Here is an 18,105-nt window from a genome sequence, read left to right as displayed (position 1 = left end):
TTTGCTCCTGTTACGTGTGCGTCAACGGTGTGACAGAGTTTGTTTTATAAGATATTGCAAGCATAGTTTACTGTTGGCATCCATTTGTTCTTGCCGAGTGTAGCAAAGGTTTACCAGACTGATTCCTGGGATGGCGGGACTGACGTGTGGAGGAGAGAATGAATCGGTTAGGATTGTTTTCGCTGGGGTTCAGGAGAATGAAAGGGGATCTCATAGAAGCCTATAAAATTCTAACAGGGCTAGACGGAGTAGATGCAGGAAGGATGCTCCAGATGGTGGGTGCATCCAGAACCAGGGGCCACAGTCTGAAGATATGGGGTAGACCATTTAGGACATAGATGAGGAGAAATTTCTTCACCCAGAGAGTGGTAGACTTGGGGAATTTGTGACCACAGGAAGTAGTTGAGGCCAAAACATTGCATGTTTTCAAGAAACAGTTAGATATAGCACTTAGGGCGAAGGGGATCAAAGGATGGTGGGGGGGGGGGGGCGAGATTAGGCTTTGAGTTAGATGAATAGCCATGATCATACCGAATGGTGGGGCAGGCTCGAACGGCTGAATGGCCTCCTGGCCTCCTCCTGCTTCTATTTTCCGTTTCTATTCAAGTTATCAATTTCTATTCACTGTTACAACACCCACTACTCTCACTAATTTGATCAGCACATAAATGATTGTATTTTGTTCATTCACAGGATGTGAATACAACAAAATGGTTCAGAGGGTGGTTAAAGTGCCAACCGCATATGGGTGTCGAGTCACCTATCAGATCAGTTAAAGAGAACAATTTATTTCTAGAAAGGGCAATAGTGGACCAAATGGGTTTTTATTTCATTCTGATAGTTTCATGGTCACCATTATTTGTAGGAGTTTTTAATTCCAGATTTTACCGAATTAATTTTACCAACTTCCATGGTGGGATTTGTACTAATGTCCGAAGTCATTAGTTAAGGCCTCTAGCCCAGCAACTAACAACTGTGTCACCATTTACCTGTTTATAAAAATAAATATTTGTGAAAGGCACAGAGGACTGAAAAACTCAATATTCCCTTTATTTTATAGGGTGCATCATCTTGAAATATTGTGAATCAGAGTTAGACAAGTTTTACAAAAATGATTCAAGACTTAAGTGTTGAGAAATGGTGTCCCAAATATCAAAGGATATTCAATCTTTTCTGAAATTTATGATTTAAGATCACATCATTTAAATACTTTTCCAAAACTTTAAAAAGTTTTGTACAAACAAAATCAACACTTAGTGATTTTGTTCTTTAGCACTTGTAAGAGCACTGTAATTAAATATACCAATTATCTTCCTGCTGGCTAATTTCAACATTAATAGATTTTTAAAAATTCAATAATTTTTTTTTAAAAATCTTTTAATTGGCATTTCTCATATTTATAAATAATTGTATATCTATATATATCACATTTTTCTTACCTGCGTTAATTTACTTTATCGTACAGAGGTTTATTTTGTCTTTCATCTAATTGACCGTATATACATTTTGCCGCCGTCTGGATCGGTCTATAGTCCCCCCCCCCTTTGTCTTCAGCTGTGTTTTGCTTTTATTTTCAGGGAAAGATTCCTCCTCTTCTCTTCTTTTCCCCACCTTCTTGTTGAGGGGGATGTGAATACTGCTGTAGCCAGGGCCGTTCCTTTGTAGGAGGCCTCCTCCATTTGTACCTAGTCTTTGCCGGGTTCCTGTACCCATCATCCCCTCACTCTTTCTGCCGTTGCTGCCCAAAATTCAATCATTTTAAACATTTAATAGTAATTAATCTCAATAAATTTTCCATTCTGGAACAGCATGCTAAAAGAACGCACACAATTTGTACTGTTGACTGTATATCTGTATTATTCGCACATACCCATATCTTTCATGGATTCTCCTGGTAGCAATGATGGTTCTTCCATTTGAGCCAACTTATTGCCATCCCTTAAAACCTTAAAGCAGAACATACAAATGAATGAGCTGACAGAACAGAAAGAATATATTTGCTTCTTAATATCAGCCCAAATTTTATAAATCAAATATACAACCTTTTTACTAAAATGAAAAGTATTTTGATATTATTGTCAGGAGCGCAGAAACCAACTAAGGACATATATATTGAACGAAAAGTGTGATGTTCTCACAATATTAAATTACTGGGATACAAATAAATACAAGACAAAAAAAAAGACAAAGAAATGGCTGAGTCACAACATAGGCTAGCGAGGCAAAGCAGTCTTAGAAATAAATAATTAGGCGTCTTGGCATACACAGTTTCAGACAAAGGTCTTGGATAGCAATGGGAAGATGATAATTACTGATCATTATGGTAGGCCCTGTTTTAACAAAACTGAAAAAGAGGACAACAAATCATAATCTTAACCAGAGGATTTCAATGATTCAGGGCATAAAGCGTGTGGCAACCTTGAGGTAACTGCAGATCACCAAAGACCCGTTGGGGCATGAAGTACTTTAATTAAAGATCTTTTAGAAGTCCAGATACAGGGTGGCACGGTGGTGCAGTGGTTAGTACTGCTGCCTCACGGCACTGAGGACCCAGGTTCAATGCTGGGCCCCTGTCTGTGTGGAGTTTGCACATTCTCCCCGTGTCTGCGTGGGTCTCACCCCCACAACCCAAAAAGATGTGCAGGCTGGGTGGATTGGCCACACTTAATTGCCCCTCAATTGTAAAAAAAAAATTTATATAAAAAAATAGAAGTCCAGATACTTATTTTCTACGGCTTCCCAATACTAATTTGAAAAGTTCCAGATTTGGGGGGATTTCCACATTTCCCATTTTGTAGATTGGAACAGCTTTACTGAATCGTGTTCTGATGTGGATTTGGATGTTGAATGTTTTCCTGGAGTACTAGGGCACCACAGTATTGGCAAAGCAAACTCCAATGGCCAACTACTTCTCAGTGCAGTGAGTTTGGTGTAACATCACAACAACCTGCCAGCAAACAGACAAACTGAAAACAACATGGATGTACCCTAGATCCAAACAATGGCAAATAATGGACTATGTTATTGTACGACAAAGATCTCAAGGACATGCGCCTCATCCGCTCCCTCAGAGATGCTGAATGCTAGCCTGGCCTTTGGCTCGTCAGGCATATTGTGTCTTTGAAGATAAAATCTAAGGTGCTTTGACACAGAGTCAAGCCATAAAGGAAGCGTGATGCAACTGTTCTAAAAGACAAGGCCAAGAGATAAGAACTGGAAAACAAACTAGCCATAGCAAATGCTGATATTTCAGAGGACAATATTGCCATTGAAGATTCTTGGAAAAGGTTAAAGAATGTTACTTTCAGCATAGCATCTGAGGTCCTAGGATTCATTAAACAGATGCACCAAGACTGATTTCACAACAATCACCAAGAGATAGACAAGCTTACAGTCGAAGTGCATAACACGCACAGATTTCACATACCCGACAAAAAGTCCATCAGCAAGGAACAGCAGATACCATTACACAAAATACATGCTGCAGTCCAAACTAAAAGAAAACAACCAATGGTAGGAAAACGAGGCTGATCAGCTTCAAGCAGCTGCTGAAAAAACTTGAAAGTGCCACACAAAGGTGTGTGAACAGTCTATGGCCCTAAAACCAACAGTCACTTCCTAACCAATAGGCATGCAAATCCTTCATTGGGCAGAGCACTTTAGCAATCTCCTAAACCAACAATTCAGTGTGCAATGATACAACTGAATGAGTTCCACGGCACCACACTCTGGAAGAGTTTGTTAGCAATCCTTCTCAAGCAGAAGTCACAAAGGTTATAAAGCAGCTTTCTATGGTAAAGTCGGTGGGATCAAATTGCTTCCCACCTGAAGTATTCAACTACGGAGGGTCTTGCATGGTTGGGAAACTCACTAGTAAATTCTGTCTAATCTGGTATCAGGGTGCTGTGGCCCAAGACTATAAGAATGCCTCCATAACTCAGAATCACAGTGTGGCTTCCATGCAAGACCAGGAACAGTGGATATGATCTTCACAGCACGTCAAATTCAAGAAAGTCCTGCAATCAGAATAAGGACCTCTATATGGTGTTCATTGACCTGACCAAGGGCTTTGACACAGTAAACTGGGAGGGCCTGTGGAAGGTTCTGTGCAAATATGGTTGCCCTGAAAGATGATCAGTGCCATTTGTTCGTTTTGGCAACGTTGGTAAAGTTATACAAGTCATCCGATGCCGTTCCCATCACCAACAGCATGGCTGTTCATTAGCTCCAACTCTGTTTTCTATAAACTTCTCGGCCTACAAATTCAATAATGTTGACACAGGGGTACACATTCAATTCAGGACATACAACAACCCCTTCAACTTGCAACGGCTCAAGGCTTGTACAACAGTTACCAAACAGTGACTGGTGAACTCTTGTTCATGGAAAAATGCACTCTCGTGGCACAAACGTTGGAATACATTCAGCTGCTTGTTGATCACTTTGTCCTAGCCTCAGACACTTTGGCTTGCAATAATTCTGAAGATGGAGATCTTGTGTCAACACAACCCTGGTCAAGTACTCAAATGCCTCAAAATCAGTTTCAATAACATACCTCTCTGTTCAGTACAGAAGTTTGTTATTTTTGGAGCATCCTCTCTAATAACTACACTGGATGTCGAAATCATCCATCGCCTGGAAAAGGCAAATTCAGCGTTTGGCTTTGCATGGAGTTTGTCTCAGAACAATGATCAATGTCTACCAGGCAGTGGTTCTTACATCACTTCTTTATGGGTGTGGGATTTGGACACCCAACAACATTACAAAGCGACTAGAAGCATTCTATCTTTGATGTCTGAGACCTGCACACCTGTCATCAGAGCTCAGCTGCGCTAGGTTGGTCATATGGTTCGCATGGAAGATTCACGCATACCAAAGACAGCACTCTATACAGCCAGCTGAGCATGGTAATCGACACCACAGAGCACCATCTTAAACTTAGATATAATGACAATCTGAAAGCTAAGCCCGAGAGCTTGCAAGATGGATCCCAATCCATGGGAACAAATTAAACTTGGAGACCCAAAACATTGCTGTCATCAGCGATTTCAACATTTGGGGAGAACAGTCAAGTGCTTTCATAACAAGCAAGTGCAGTGCAAAGCCAATGTCTCCATCCATCCCTCCGATACTGACTGCATTGGCAATATTTGCAATCAGTTATGCAATCGAGACTTAACATAACATCATGGGGCAAAATAACATAACCCACAAACTAGGTTTTTTTTTGTTAAAACATTCATCCGTCAAAGCAATGGGAGAATCCAATGTTTTCTTTGTTATGGCTTCACAATTAATTCCTGCTAGAGGAACACATCATTCTAACAATCGCTTTTTCCCAATATCTAGGTAAAAAACAGTAAGGCTTAGAAATACTATAGATCGCTTATTCTGTACTCTGGAATGCATTACATGCCATTGCCTATGACCGGTTACATATATACACTAACCAAATTGAGGCACAAGTGAAAGACAAATTAATCAACACAATAAAATATATATTCCTCTTTGCCAAATTCAATAATTAATCTGTAAATCATTAGGCTCTTGGTTAAAGTTCAATTTTTGTATAATGTTTTTATCTTATTCATTCTTGGGACATCGGTAGTTTGTCCATTCTTAGTTGTTCCAAGGTGGTGGTAGCAAGCAGCCTTCTTGTATACGTCATCTGTTTCTTACGAACTTTGCAAAGTAATACCAGTCTCTCTAATTTTCCTTTCCATTCATTTTGGAATATTTCTATTCGCTTTGATGCTGTTATTGTTAGATATGTACTTGCACCACTTTATGTCTTTGAAAGTTATATATTTATTCCCCACAGATTTTCATGTTTTTTGCTAACCATGGTCCTCATACCATTGGAGTATTACGATCTCTATCTAATGGTTTGAAAAAAAATAGCAATTAGATCAACCCAAATTGAATTAATTGCTTTTTAAAAATATAATTCTTCCTGATCCATTTTTCAATGAATCAGAACAGATTATATAAATTAACCTCGTATGGTGCTAGGCAGGTGCAGTGCCAGGTGCATGATCATCTGGAAGGGGGGGCGGGCAGGACCCAAGCCAGAGGGCCGGTGCCAACTTAACCGTGTGACCTGGTGGAGGTAGTTTAACTGCCACTTTTTCCCTGGTGGCACTGGCTGCCCTGCGTCTGACCGTTCCGAGCCTCTTGGGGGTACAGGGTACCCCATCGGGACTTCACCACGTCCATCATTCTGGCCAGATTGACATCTCCAAATTGTAGAGCTGGTCTGCGCAGCGGCATGGCTGCGTGCTGTGTGGGGTTTGCACTGCGGGATCGGTTTAAGTGCTGCTCCCATCGTTGCCGTGGAGCTGCTGAGCCCAGTTCCTGTGAATCAGCCAGCGGGACAGTCATAATAATAATCTTTATTAGTGTCACAAGTAGGCTTACATTAACATGGCAATGAAGTTACTGTGAAAATCCCCAAGTCGGCCATATTCCGGCGCCTGTTCGGGTACACTGAGGGAGAATTCAGAATGTCCAATTCACCCAACAGCACATCTTTCCGTACTTGTGGGAGGAAACCAGAGCTCCCGGAGGAAATCCACACAAACATGGGGAAAACGTGCAGACTCCACACAGACATTGACCAAAGCCGGAATCAAACCAGGGACTCTGGCGCTGTGAAGCAACAGTACTAACCATGGTCATTTGCAGCGCAAAGCCTGTCGGGCCTTGTTAAATGGACAAATTAACATTAGATACCAGTGACGGTCTCGCCAGGTCGGCTGTTGGGAAACCCCTGGCATTTCCCACTCACTATTAAACTAAGAACAAATTTGGTTAAATCGTGCCCTCAAAATCAAACTGATATGATCATTACTATGATCGCTTTTCTGACTGCAAGGGTACTGAATAAAACACTGATGTATTCCCCAGCAGGAACAACTAAGACAACTAGGCCAAAAAACTACAGTATCCATTCGCTGACCTGCTGAGAATTGGTGAATTAATCCAACTTTCCTTGAAATACGGACAAAGATGATTGACATAACAAGTGAAAATCAGAAACCAAACCATAGGCCTACAGAAAAGGTATGCCTTTGTAACTTTTTGATAACTGAAAACCCCACGCAGGTGTTTATACATACTCGCAACAGAAATGCAGCCTGGTCCAAGGCCAAATCCATTGTGGCATTTCTGCAGGCTCTCTTCCCCCTACCTCATCAGGGAGTCTTCTGGTGTCCTTTTTAATGATGACCCCTTCCCTCAACCAGTACAGTCAAATGGACTTCAAGCTGAAAGGTCCACTTTGATGACTCCTCGAAGTCTCTCCAAATCACTGAAGTCTGTTCGGTCTTTGCTCAGAATAGAAAACCAACCCGTCCAAGCATCCTACTGCCACAGCTGTAGCTTCCCGACTTTGCATACACAGCAGCATCTATCTCCCTTTTCAAGTCAGACAGCAATAAGACAGCTGTTTTTTCCTTTGTTTCCAGTTGTTAAATATGCTTGCAATAAAGGGCCTCCTGTTCCCATGGACTTATGGAAGGCAGAACTTGCAAGATCACATGTTCCTCTCCACTGCTCCATTTCACCTTGGTATCATGGAGACTGTTTAAAACATAGCAAACTTATAAAGCCTCATGATAGCATAAAATATATTATTTAGGACTACAGATGATTTACCTTAGACTAGAAAAAATATGTAATCGCTATCGGATTAAAGTAGAATCCACCATATGAAAAGACCAGACACTTTTTACAACTGAAAATTAATGAGTCAATAAAGACATTTGGATTATACACAATATGTGTTACCTCCTCAAAAAACTCCAACAAGTTAGTTAAACATAATTTCCTCTTTAGAAATCTATGCTGGTTCTTCCTCTTGTCAATGGTAACCCCTAGGGTGTTGGTATTGGGGTTTCAGCAATGGTAATGCCATTGCTTGTCATGGTGCAATGGTTAGATTCTCTCTTGTTGGAGATGGTTGCTTGGTACTTAATTGGCATGAATGTTATTTGGCACATGGCAGCTCAAGCTTGAATATTATCCAGATCTTATCGCATATGGATACAAGAGTGCCTCAGTGTCTGATGTGTCGCAAACAGAGTTCAACATCATGCAAGTAGCGAACCTCCCCACTTCTGACCTTATGATAGAGGGAAGATCATTGATGAAGCAGCTGAAGATGATTTGGACATTACCCTGAGGAATTCCTGCAACGATGTGCCAGGATTGATATGATTGTCCTCCAATAACCACAGCCTTTGTGCAAGGTGTGACTCCAACCAGTGGAGGGTTTCCCCCCAAATTCCCATTGACTTCCATTTTGCTATGGCTCCTTGATGCCACATACAGTCAAATACTGCCTTGCTGTCAAGGGCAGTCACTCTTCCCTCACCTCCACAGATCAGCTCTTTTGTCCACATTTGGACCAAGACTTTAATGAGGTGCAGAACCCAAACTCAGTTAAGTGAGCAGGTTATTGCTGAATACATGCCGCTTATTAGCACCCTCAATGACACTTTCCATTACATTACTGATGAGAAGGGTAGATTGATGGGGTGATAATTGGTCGGGTTAAATTTGTCTTACTCTTAATGGACAGCCATACCTGGACAATTTCCATTTTGACAGATAGATATAAGTTTTGCAGTTGTACTGGAACTGTTGTGCTGGAGAGCACCTATCTCTGGAGCACAAATCTTCAGTACTATTGCCAGAATATTATCAGGGCCCATAGCCTTTGCAGTGTCCAATTCCTTCAGCCATTTCTTGATATCATGGGAAGTGAATTGAATTGGCAGAAGATTTACTGTAATGCTGGAGACCTCAGGAGGAGGCAAAGATGGATCACCCACCTGGCACTTGTTCCTGAAGATTGTTGCAAATGTTTCAGCCTAGTCTTTTGCACCGATATGCTGGGCTTCCCTATCATTAAGGATGGGGATATTTACGGAGCCATCTCTTACTATTAGTTGCTTAACTGTCCACGACCATTCATGACTAGATGTGAGAAGCCTGCAGAGCTTTGATTTGATCTGCTGGTTGCGGGATCGCTTAGCTCTGCTGCATTCTGCTTTCACTGTTTGGCATGCAAGTAGTCCTATGTTGTTGCTTCACCAGATTGACTCTCATTTTTCGGTATGCCTGATGCTGCCCCTGGCATGCCTTCTGCACATTTCACTGAACCATAGTTGATTCCCCCAACTTGATGGTAATGATGGGGTGGGGAATATGCTGGGTCATGAAGTTACAAACTGTGGCCAAACACAACTTGGCTGCTGCTGATAGCCCACAATGCCTCATGGATGTCCAAATTTGAGTTGTTAGATCTGTTTTAAATCTACCCCATTTAGCACAATAGTATTGCAACACAACACAATGGAGGGTATCCTCAATGTGAAAGCAGAAATTTATCTTCACTGTGCGGTGGCCGCACTCACCAATCCTGTTATGGACAGATGCATCTGCGACAAGTAGGATGATGAGGATGAAATGAAGTAGGTTTTCCCTTCTCATTGGTTCCGTCACCACATGCCTGAACGAGCAGCCTTTCGAACTTGAACAGCTTAACCAGTAGTGGTACTACTGGGTCACTCATGGTGACGGACATTGACGTCTCCCATCTAGAGTACATCGGAGTCCTTGCTATCTTTAAATTGGTGTTAAACATGAGGGAGTAATGATTCATCAGCTGAAGGGGTGGCAGAGGCAGGGAGAGAGTAGGGGGTGATAGGTGGTAATCAGGAGAAGGTCTCCTTGCCCATGTTTTACCTGATGCCATGAGACTTAATGGGGTCCGCAGCAAGGGCAACTCCCTCCTGTCTACCACTGTGCTGCCACCTCTAGTGGGTCTGCCCTGCCAGTGGTACAGGACATACCCAGGGATGCTAATGGTGGTATCTGGGGCTTTGTCCATAAGGTATGACTCTGTGAGTATGACTATGTCAGACTGTTGATCAACTGGTCTGTGGCACAGCTCGCACAGCTCTCACGAATATGGCACAAGCCCCCGAAGAGTTAGAAAGAACAACTTTGCAGGGTTAGCAGGATTGGATTTGCTATTGCCGGTTCCAGTACTTAGGTGAATGCTAGATGCTCCATCCAGTTTTATTCCTATTTTAATAATTTGATACAATTGAGTGGCTTGCTAGGCCATTTCATGCGCATTGATAAGTCAACCACAATGTTGTAGCTCTGGAATCAAATATATGCCAGAGCAGGGAAGGATGGCCGATTTCATAGAATTTTGATTATCATAGAATTTAGTGCAGAAGGAGGCCATTCGGCCCATCGAGTCTGCACCGGCTCTTGGAAAGAGCACCCTACCCAAGGTCAACACCTCCACCCTATCCCCATAACCCAGTAACCCCACCCAACACTAAGGGCAATTTTGGACACTAAGGGCAATTTATCATGGCCAATCCACCTAACCTGCACATCTTTGGACTGTGGGAGGAAACTGGAGCACCCGGAGGAAACCCACGCACACACGGGGAGGATGTGCAGACTCCGCACAGACAGTGACCCAAGCTGGAATCGAACCTGGGACCCTGGAGCTGTGAAGCAATTGTGCTATCCACAATGCTACCGTGCTGCCCAGGTGCTTCCCTGTTGGACATTAGTGAACCAGATGGACTTTTATGACAACCAATGATAGTTTCATGGTCACCATTACTACGGTTAGCTTTTAATTCCAGACCTAGTTTCATGGTCACCATTATTAGTTAGCTTTTAATTCCAGACCTAGTAATTGAATTTAAATTCCACCAGCTGTCTTAATGGGATTTGAACTCGTCTCCCCCAGAGCATTAGCCTGGGCCTCTGGGTTACGAATCCAGTGAGATTATCACCATGCCATTGCGATGTGAGGTTATTAAACGATAGAAGTCTCGACTTTATTGTTTTAACCCAAATTGAATTATTTCCAGTTCTCATTGGAAATCTTTCCATCATAAGCAGGCTAAGCTAACTTCTGTGAACTAGGTTTCTCAGGAACCAAATTTAAATGTGTTGATTCATTATAACTTTGAACCTCAATGGTTAAATGCACCACTTACTGCACTGGGCACACTTGGACACTCATAAGAATCAAAACTGAAATTATTTCATTCTAATACCTAACTAGTTGCAAAGGCATAAAGATTTGCTCAATTAAAACTAATCAGGATGACCACTGTGGGGAATGGAAATGACATATTGAGAGTGGCCTGCACTGCAATTGGCCTCCACAGTCCTGGCTAAGGAAACAGGAAGAAAAATAAAACAGTCAAGATTTTTGTTCCGACTCAATTTCATTCCTTCACCACTCATAACAGAATCCTGATCATTGCTTGACACCCTTGAAATAAATATGGTTCAATCACAAGCAATGAATAATTCTGAATATATTTCAGCTTGGATCAATAAAGCATGCAGAATTTTAATTTTCCCCCCCCATTAGTTTCACCTGAATTCAAATGTAAGTCTCAGAGTAAAGCATCTCACTGTTATTTCATCATTTTAAGTAAATGTCACTAATATGCAATTTGAAAGTGTTAAATTGCGCTGCTTAATGCAAACACATTAAAAATGTTCTATTAATAATTACTTCAGTCAAATTATCTGCATTAACGCTGTGCAGGCTAGAACATTCCTTAAAGACCAAACTGGTCTAAAACATGCAAGTCACATATTGTTCTCCCCATACCCAAAGAACACAAAGAAACACAGACCTAGATCTTCCAAACAGCAGCAATCATCATTGGATTGCAGCTTTGCCAAAACTTACCCCTGACTCGGCACTGCTCTGCATTTCTCACTGTGTCTTTTGAACTGGGCTTTCCTAGAAATGCTGAGCAGTGTGTCTCTTAAAAGAGCTTCATCGCAGAACAGTGGAGTCGGGGTGAAAACTAGACACCCTCTTTTTTACAGAACTCGCTGCTGTATGGTAGGGTGGAAGGCAGGTGGGGTCGGGGGAATAATCGATGGTCAGTAAGAATGATTCGGGGGGGTCAATTATGTAGTTACTCAGGAGTTACGGCTAGGTTTTTTTCTGTCTAACATTTCCTGGGTAACTATTTAGATAAGTACTGAGGAAGTGTCCAAAGTCTCTAGCCCTAACTCAGGGTCAGAGGCACACGTGGAGGGTTCCAGGAAGCAGGGGAATTGCCCACCGGAGGTTCAAACTTCCCAGGCAATTGTCATGGAGATCAGGGCATCAGGACTTCCATAGGGGCCCTAATGGGCATCTTCATTTGTACATCCGGTCTCCATGGAGATTGGAGGTTTTGGGCCAAGAATACGTCCATTGCGGCAACTTGTCATCTAATAGCAGTATTATTTTTAAATGGCCTTTTACAAGTGCAAATGTAGAAACATTTAACAGTATTGCATTTATATAAGAAAATGTTACATTTATCTCTCAAGGCTAACAGTGAGACCATGTACTGTCAGAAGCTGCAGATTGAAAGTACAATCCAATTTATTAGTCAGCAAGTTCACTATACTATACTTTAAAAGGAACGTTCAAGATCTGCACTAGCTTTGGATTATAGGTGCTTACCTATAAAAACACTAAAAGGAAGTTGACAGCTGGTAGCAATAGTACATTTGTCTCAAAGCTTTTAACTTCTGCAAGATAAAAAAAACTACCGTACATTTCCCACAATACTTCACAATTAATGAGTAGTTCTAAATATCAAACACTACACATGGAGTTCAAATTGTGCAGAAAAAAATACTATTTTGCTCAAATCTTAACAACTTTTTCTATACATTTGCTATTCATAGAAATGGATTCCTGTACATCGTGGGGCCTAATCAATCTTTGCAGGTCTCATTTAAGATTGTAGCATGGTTCACCTCATTAATATTATTTGAACAAAAGGATTTTGCGCACATTTTAATGCTTTGTTAAAACTGGGCTAAAAAGCAGAATCTAGAAAAAAATAATTGTGAAACATTTAAAAGTACTCTGATCTGGCATTAATCCAGGACAACACTTAAATGATCCAGTCATGGCATCTACATTCTCAACAGATACTAAAACACTCAGACAGTACTGAACAATAATAAATAAAATTCTGTTATTCTTTATTAAATGCTCCAAATGAATTGTGATCATTTAACTGCTGAGCTACTACAAATAACAGTTAATCTAGCATATAGAATGAGCTTGTTGGCACGTCCATATTTTTTCAATCACAATGACAAAGCAACACATTTTAATGCATAGCTACTTACCCTGAAATCTGTAGAAAAATCTGTTTGAGAAATAGAATCAGAGGGCATAACCGCAGTAGTCTTATGCACAGTTTGCTCAATTACAGATGAGGAGGCACTATGGAAAGAAAGGACAAAAGTAGTTAAAGTGCAAGGAGATAGTAAGGTGATCAAATTCATATGGTATCGTTCACTTGTGTAAAGTAAACCCCAGTTCTAACTGACCTTGCTTCAATGGCATATAAACCAGCTGCAATACAACAGTCTTCAATATAGACTAACCTATGAACAACTGTCTCAACATTACATGAATGCTGAATAACAGAAGCAGCAATCCATCAGACAAAGCTAAGGAAATCCAAGGTTCATGATTTATTAATTCCGCAAACAATCAAAGTTCTGCAGTCCTTCCATATCCAGTAGCAAATGGTTAGGGGATAATTAAGCAATGAATGGGTGGAGATGGTTCCATCAATATTTTTATCTTCATTGATGGCAGAGCCCAGCACATGTGTGCAAAAGACAATGCTGAGGCATTGGCAGAAAATCTTCAGTCAGAAGTACCAAGTACTTGTTCCTTCTTTGACTCCTCCTGAGGACCTCAACATTACAGAAGCCAGTCTTCAGCTAATTACATGCAAGATCAAGAAAGGATTAGTCACAGAGGACCTAGCAACGGCTATAGCCCCTAACAGCATCCCTCGTGATAAAGACTTAATCTCCAGAAATAGCTGTGCTTCTAAACAAGCTGTCACAGTACATTAGGAACACTGGCATCTGCTAAATATAGAAAATTGGCCATTCATATCAAGCTCACAGAAAGTAGAACAAATCCAGCAAAGTCTGTTACCATCTAATAAACCTATTCTCAATCAGCTAAGAGTTGAAGGAGTTGCACCGCTAAATTGCTCACAGATGCTCAGTTTTAGTTCTAATAGGACCACTCCGCTCCAGAGCTCATTATAACCATGGCCCAAACATGAGAGATAGAATTAATCTGCATTTGGAGGTATAAACAGTCAGCTGGTTTTGTTAAGTTTTGACCAGCTTGTTGAATTTTTCATAAGGGATCAGGTGTGTAAATGAGGGAAATGCATTTGACGTAGCCTATTTGGACTTCAGCAAGGCTTTTTATAAGATCCCATATGGGAGACTGATAACGAAGGTTAAGAGCCCATGGGATCCATGGAAATTTGGCAAATTGGATCCAAAATTGGCTGAGTGGCAAGAAGCGTGATGGTCGAGGATGTTTTTTGGACGGTACGTCTGTGTCCATTGGGGTCCCGAGGGATCAGTGTTGGGGCCCTTGCTGTTTGTGGTTTATATAAATGATTCAGACTTGAATGTAGGAGGGTTGATTAGTAAGTTTGTAGATGATACGAAAAGTGGTAAATAGTGAGGTGGATAGCCTTCATTTACAGGAGAATATAGACTGGCTGGTCAGATGGGCTGATCAGTGGCAAATGGAATTCAATCTGGATAATGTGAGGTGATAAACCTGGGCAGGAAAAACAAGGCAAGCTTGGAAAGCACCGAGGATCAGCGGGATCTTGGGTGTGCATGTACACCCGACCCTTAAGACAGCAAAGCAGGTGGATGCATTGGTTAAGAAGGCATATGATATACTTGCCTTTATTAGCCGAGGCATAGAGTTTAAGAGCAGGGAGGGTATGCTGGAACTGTATAAAATGTTGGTTAGGCTACAGCTAGAGTATTGTGTGTTCTGGAATCCACATTATAGGAGGGATGTGACAGCCCTGGAAAGGGTACAGAGGAGAGTTACCAAGATGTTGCCTGGGCAGGAGAGTTTTAGTTAGGAAGAGAGATTGGATAGACTTGGATTGTTTTCCTTGGAGCAGAGGAGACCGAGGCGGGTCATGATTGAGATGTACAAAATTATGAGGGGCATAGATAGAGTAGACAGGAATAAATGTTTCCCCTTGGTGGAAGGGTCAATGACCAGGGCATAGATTTAAGTAAGGGGCAGGAGGTTTAGAGGGGATGTGAAGAAAAGTTTTTTATTTAACCCAGAGGGTGGTGGGAGTTTGAAATTCACCTAAAAAGGGGGATGGGGTGGAGGCAGAGACCCTCATAACATTTAAGAAGTATTTAGATGTGAACTTGCAATGCCAAGGCATACAAGGCGATGGGCCAAGTGTTGATAAATGGTATGAGAATGGTTAGGTAGTTGTTTTTTTACCTTCAACATCAAAAAGTCTCTCTTACTCGACCAAATTTACCTAGTGTCAATATTCCTTTGAACCGCAATAATTTTTTTTAAAAAGCTTTTTTTTGCCAAATAAAAGAAATTGACATTCCTAACTGTCCCTCTACTGAAATCATTATTTTTTCAAATATTTTTATTAAAAAGAATTTATTACAAAATAAGTCCACAATAACTACAAAATATATCTAGATACAGTACAGGAATAACACATTTCAATCATTTTCGATCCCCACCCCTTACACCTATAACTAAAACAAAATAAAGAAAACCCCAACTGATAACTAATTACCCCGCCAACCCCAACAGCTGGCGGTGACTAACTCTTTGAAAAGGGAAATGAATGGCTGCCATCTCAAATAAAATCCTTCTACTGACCCTCTAATGGTGTACTTGACCTTCTCAAGGTACATGAAATACATTAGATCACCCAATGATGATGAGGCGCTGGGCGGAGTGGGAGAATTTCACCCCAGCAGAACTTGCCTCCGGGCTAGCAACAAGGCAAAGGCAAGGACATTCACCTTCACCCCCGTCTGCAGCATCGGCGAGTCCGAGACCCCGAAAATAGCCCCCAGCAGACGACTCCAGTTGATATCAAGAATCCCTGACATGGTGTTCAAGAAGGAGACTCAAAAGCCACAAGTTTAAGACATGACCAGAATATATGGATATGATTCGCTGGTCCCAGAGAACACCGATCACACATATCTTCCACCCCCCGAGAAAAAACTTATCCTCGTCCTAGTAAGATGCATCCTGTGCACCACCATGAACTGAATCAAGCTGAGCCCAGTACAGGAGAAGATTGAGTTCACCCAATGTAGAGTCTCACTCCACACTCCTCCCTCAAAAACCAGACCCACCTCCACCTCATCTCATCCAACGGAACCTGCTCTGCAGCCAATATCTGCCCATAGATGCCTGAAATTTTTCCCTCACCCACTTTGGTCAGAGATAGGAACTATTCATGAGGGAGGGTGAAGGTGTCTGAGAAAGTAACAAGATGTCCTTACTCAGGAAATCATGCACTTGGAGATACCTAAATAAATTAGACTCGGGAGTTGGAATTTATCCAACAGCACCTCAAATCCAACAAAACAACCCTCCACAAAAATGTCTCCGAACCTTTTCAGTCCCTTCCTCCCACAGGACCTAAATCTCGAGTCCAACTCCGCCGACAGAAAGCAGCGATTCCCACAAAAAGGGGCAACAATGACATGGATCCGAGCTTAAAATGCTGCCTAAACTGTCTCCAAATCCTCAGCATTGACTCCACCACCGTGCTTGAGGTAAATTTTGCAGGAGAGGCAGTTACCAAGGCTCTCAGACTAGAACCCCTACAAAAGCTCGTCATCATCTGCCCCAATATGGAATTTGGGTCCTTAAGCCACCCCAGCACCTTTTCAAGATTAAATTTTGGTCTTTAAAGAAATTGTTGACATACTATCTTCACTCCTTTTAACTGTTGGTTAAAGCATTTTTAATTAAATATCTCATCAATCGTGATTGTATTTAAATAGTGTGCATGAGGCTTAGTAGCATCCCCAGACCGTCTCTCTCTCTCTGCAAATACAGCTGCAAATCCTCAGGGTCTTGCCTGCTCAAATTAAAGTTATCAATTTATTGACTCTAGCAAAGAGTGATTTTGGGAAGAAAATTGGGGAGGCGCTGAAAAAGAAATAAAAACCTTGGAAGGACATTCATTTTAACCATCTGAACCATGCCCGCCAATGACATGGGGAGGTTATCCCAAGTCTGAAAATCAGTTCTAACCCCACCCATCAGATTAGAATAATTTAGTTTTTGGAGCGAGGCCCAATCATGGGCTACCCGGATTCCCAGATAGGCGAAAAGGCAACATCCCCAGGTCAGCTCACCCCACTGGGGGGTTCACCGAAAAATATTCGCTCTTGTCCAGATTTAACTTGTATCCCGAAAAGGAGCCAAAGCTCTTCAGTAGCTTCATTATCTCAACCATCGTGGAGACAGGATCCATGATAAAAAGATCATCTACATACAGGGACACAATATGCTCTTTCTCCCTCCCTGCTTTATCCCCTCCACTCTGTGGAAGGTCTCAATGCAATAAATAGCCAGTGATTTGATTGCTCCAGCAAACAGAAGCGGAGACAGTGGGCCGCTACCTAACTGAAAGTAGCCCGAGCTCAAGTCATTCATGGTAGGAGCCCTATACAACAAACAAATCCAAGATATGCAATTTGGTTTGAAACTGAACCACCTAAGGATCTCGAATAGGTACCCCTACTGAACCTTATCAAACGCTTTCTCGGCATCCATTGAAACACTCACCTCTGGTTCGGGCACTGGAGAGGGGAATAGGACAATATTTATTAATCGACATATGTTGGCCGACAGCTGCTGGCCCTTAACAAATCCCATCTGTTCCTCTCAAATCACCCCTGGAAGACAGGACTCCAACCGCATTGCCAACACTTTAGCCAACAACTTGGCATCCGTATTTAACAACAAAATTTGCCGATATGACCCACACTCTGTAGGGTTAGCTTCAGAATCCGAGAAATGGAGGAACTGCGCAATGTAGCTGGCAATGCCCCTCGTACCATGGAATCGTTAAACGTATCCAATATTAGTGGGATCAACTGCCCTCCAAATTTCTTCTACAATTCAATGGGGAATCCATTCAGGCCGGAGCTTTACCTGACTGCATTAAACCAATA

General features: G+C 41.8%; 1 protein-coding gene across 2 annotated transcripts in view; it reads right to left on the bottom strand.

The window, feature by feature from the left end:
- Positions 1-18,105, bottom strand: part of mtmr2 (myotubularin related protein 2) — a 148,200-nt gene that overhangs the window by 108,963 nt on the left and 21,132 nt on the right. For both annotated transcript variants that reach the window (XM_072476391.1, XM_072476390.1), the window contains exons 2-3: positions 13,201-13,297; positions 1,871-1,946 (exon numbers count right to left, since the gene is read on the bottom strand). In XM_072476391.1, coding sequence (XP_072332492.1) covers positions 1,871-1,946; positions 13,201-13,297 — 173 coding nt within the window. The remainder of the gene's footprint in view (positions 1-1,870; positions 1,947-13,200; positions 13,298-18,105) is intronic.

Source organism: Scyliorhinus torazame, chromosome 15, assembly GCF_047496885.1.
Source record: "Scyliorhinus torazame isolate Kashiwa2021f chromosome 15, sScyTor2.1, whole genome shotgun sequence".
In the NCBI taxonomy this organism is placed as follows: Eukaryota; Metazoa; Chordata; class Chondrichthyes; order Carcharhiniformes; family Scyliorhinidae; genus Scyliorhinus; species Scyliorhinus torazame.
The sequence above is the reverse complement of the archived record's forward strand: the minus strand, read 5'-3'. Positions and strand labels throughout refer to the sequence as shown.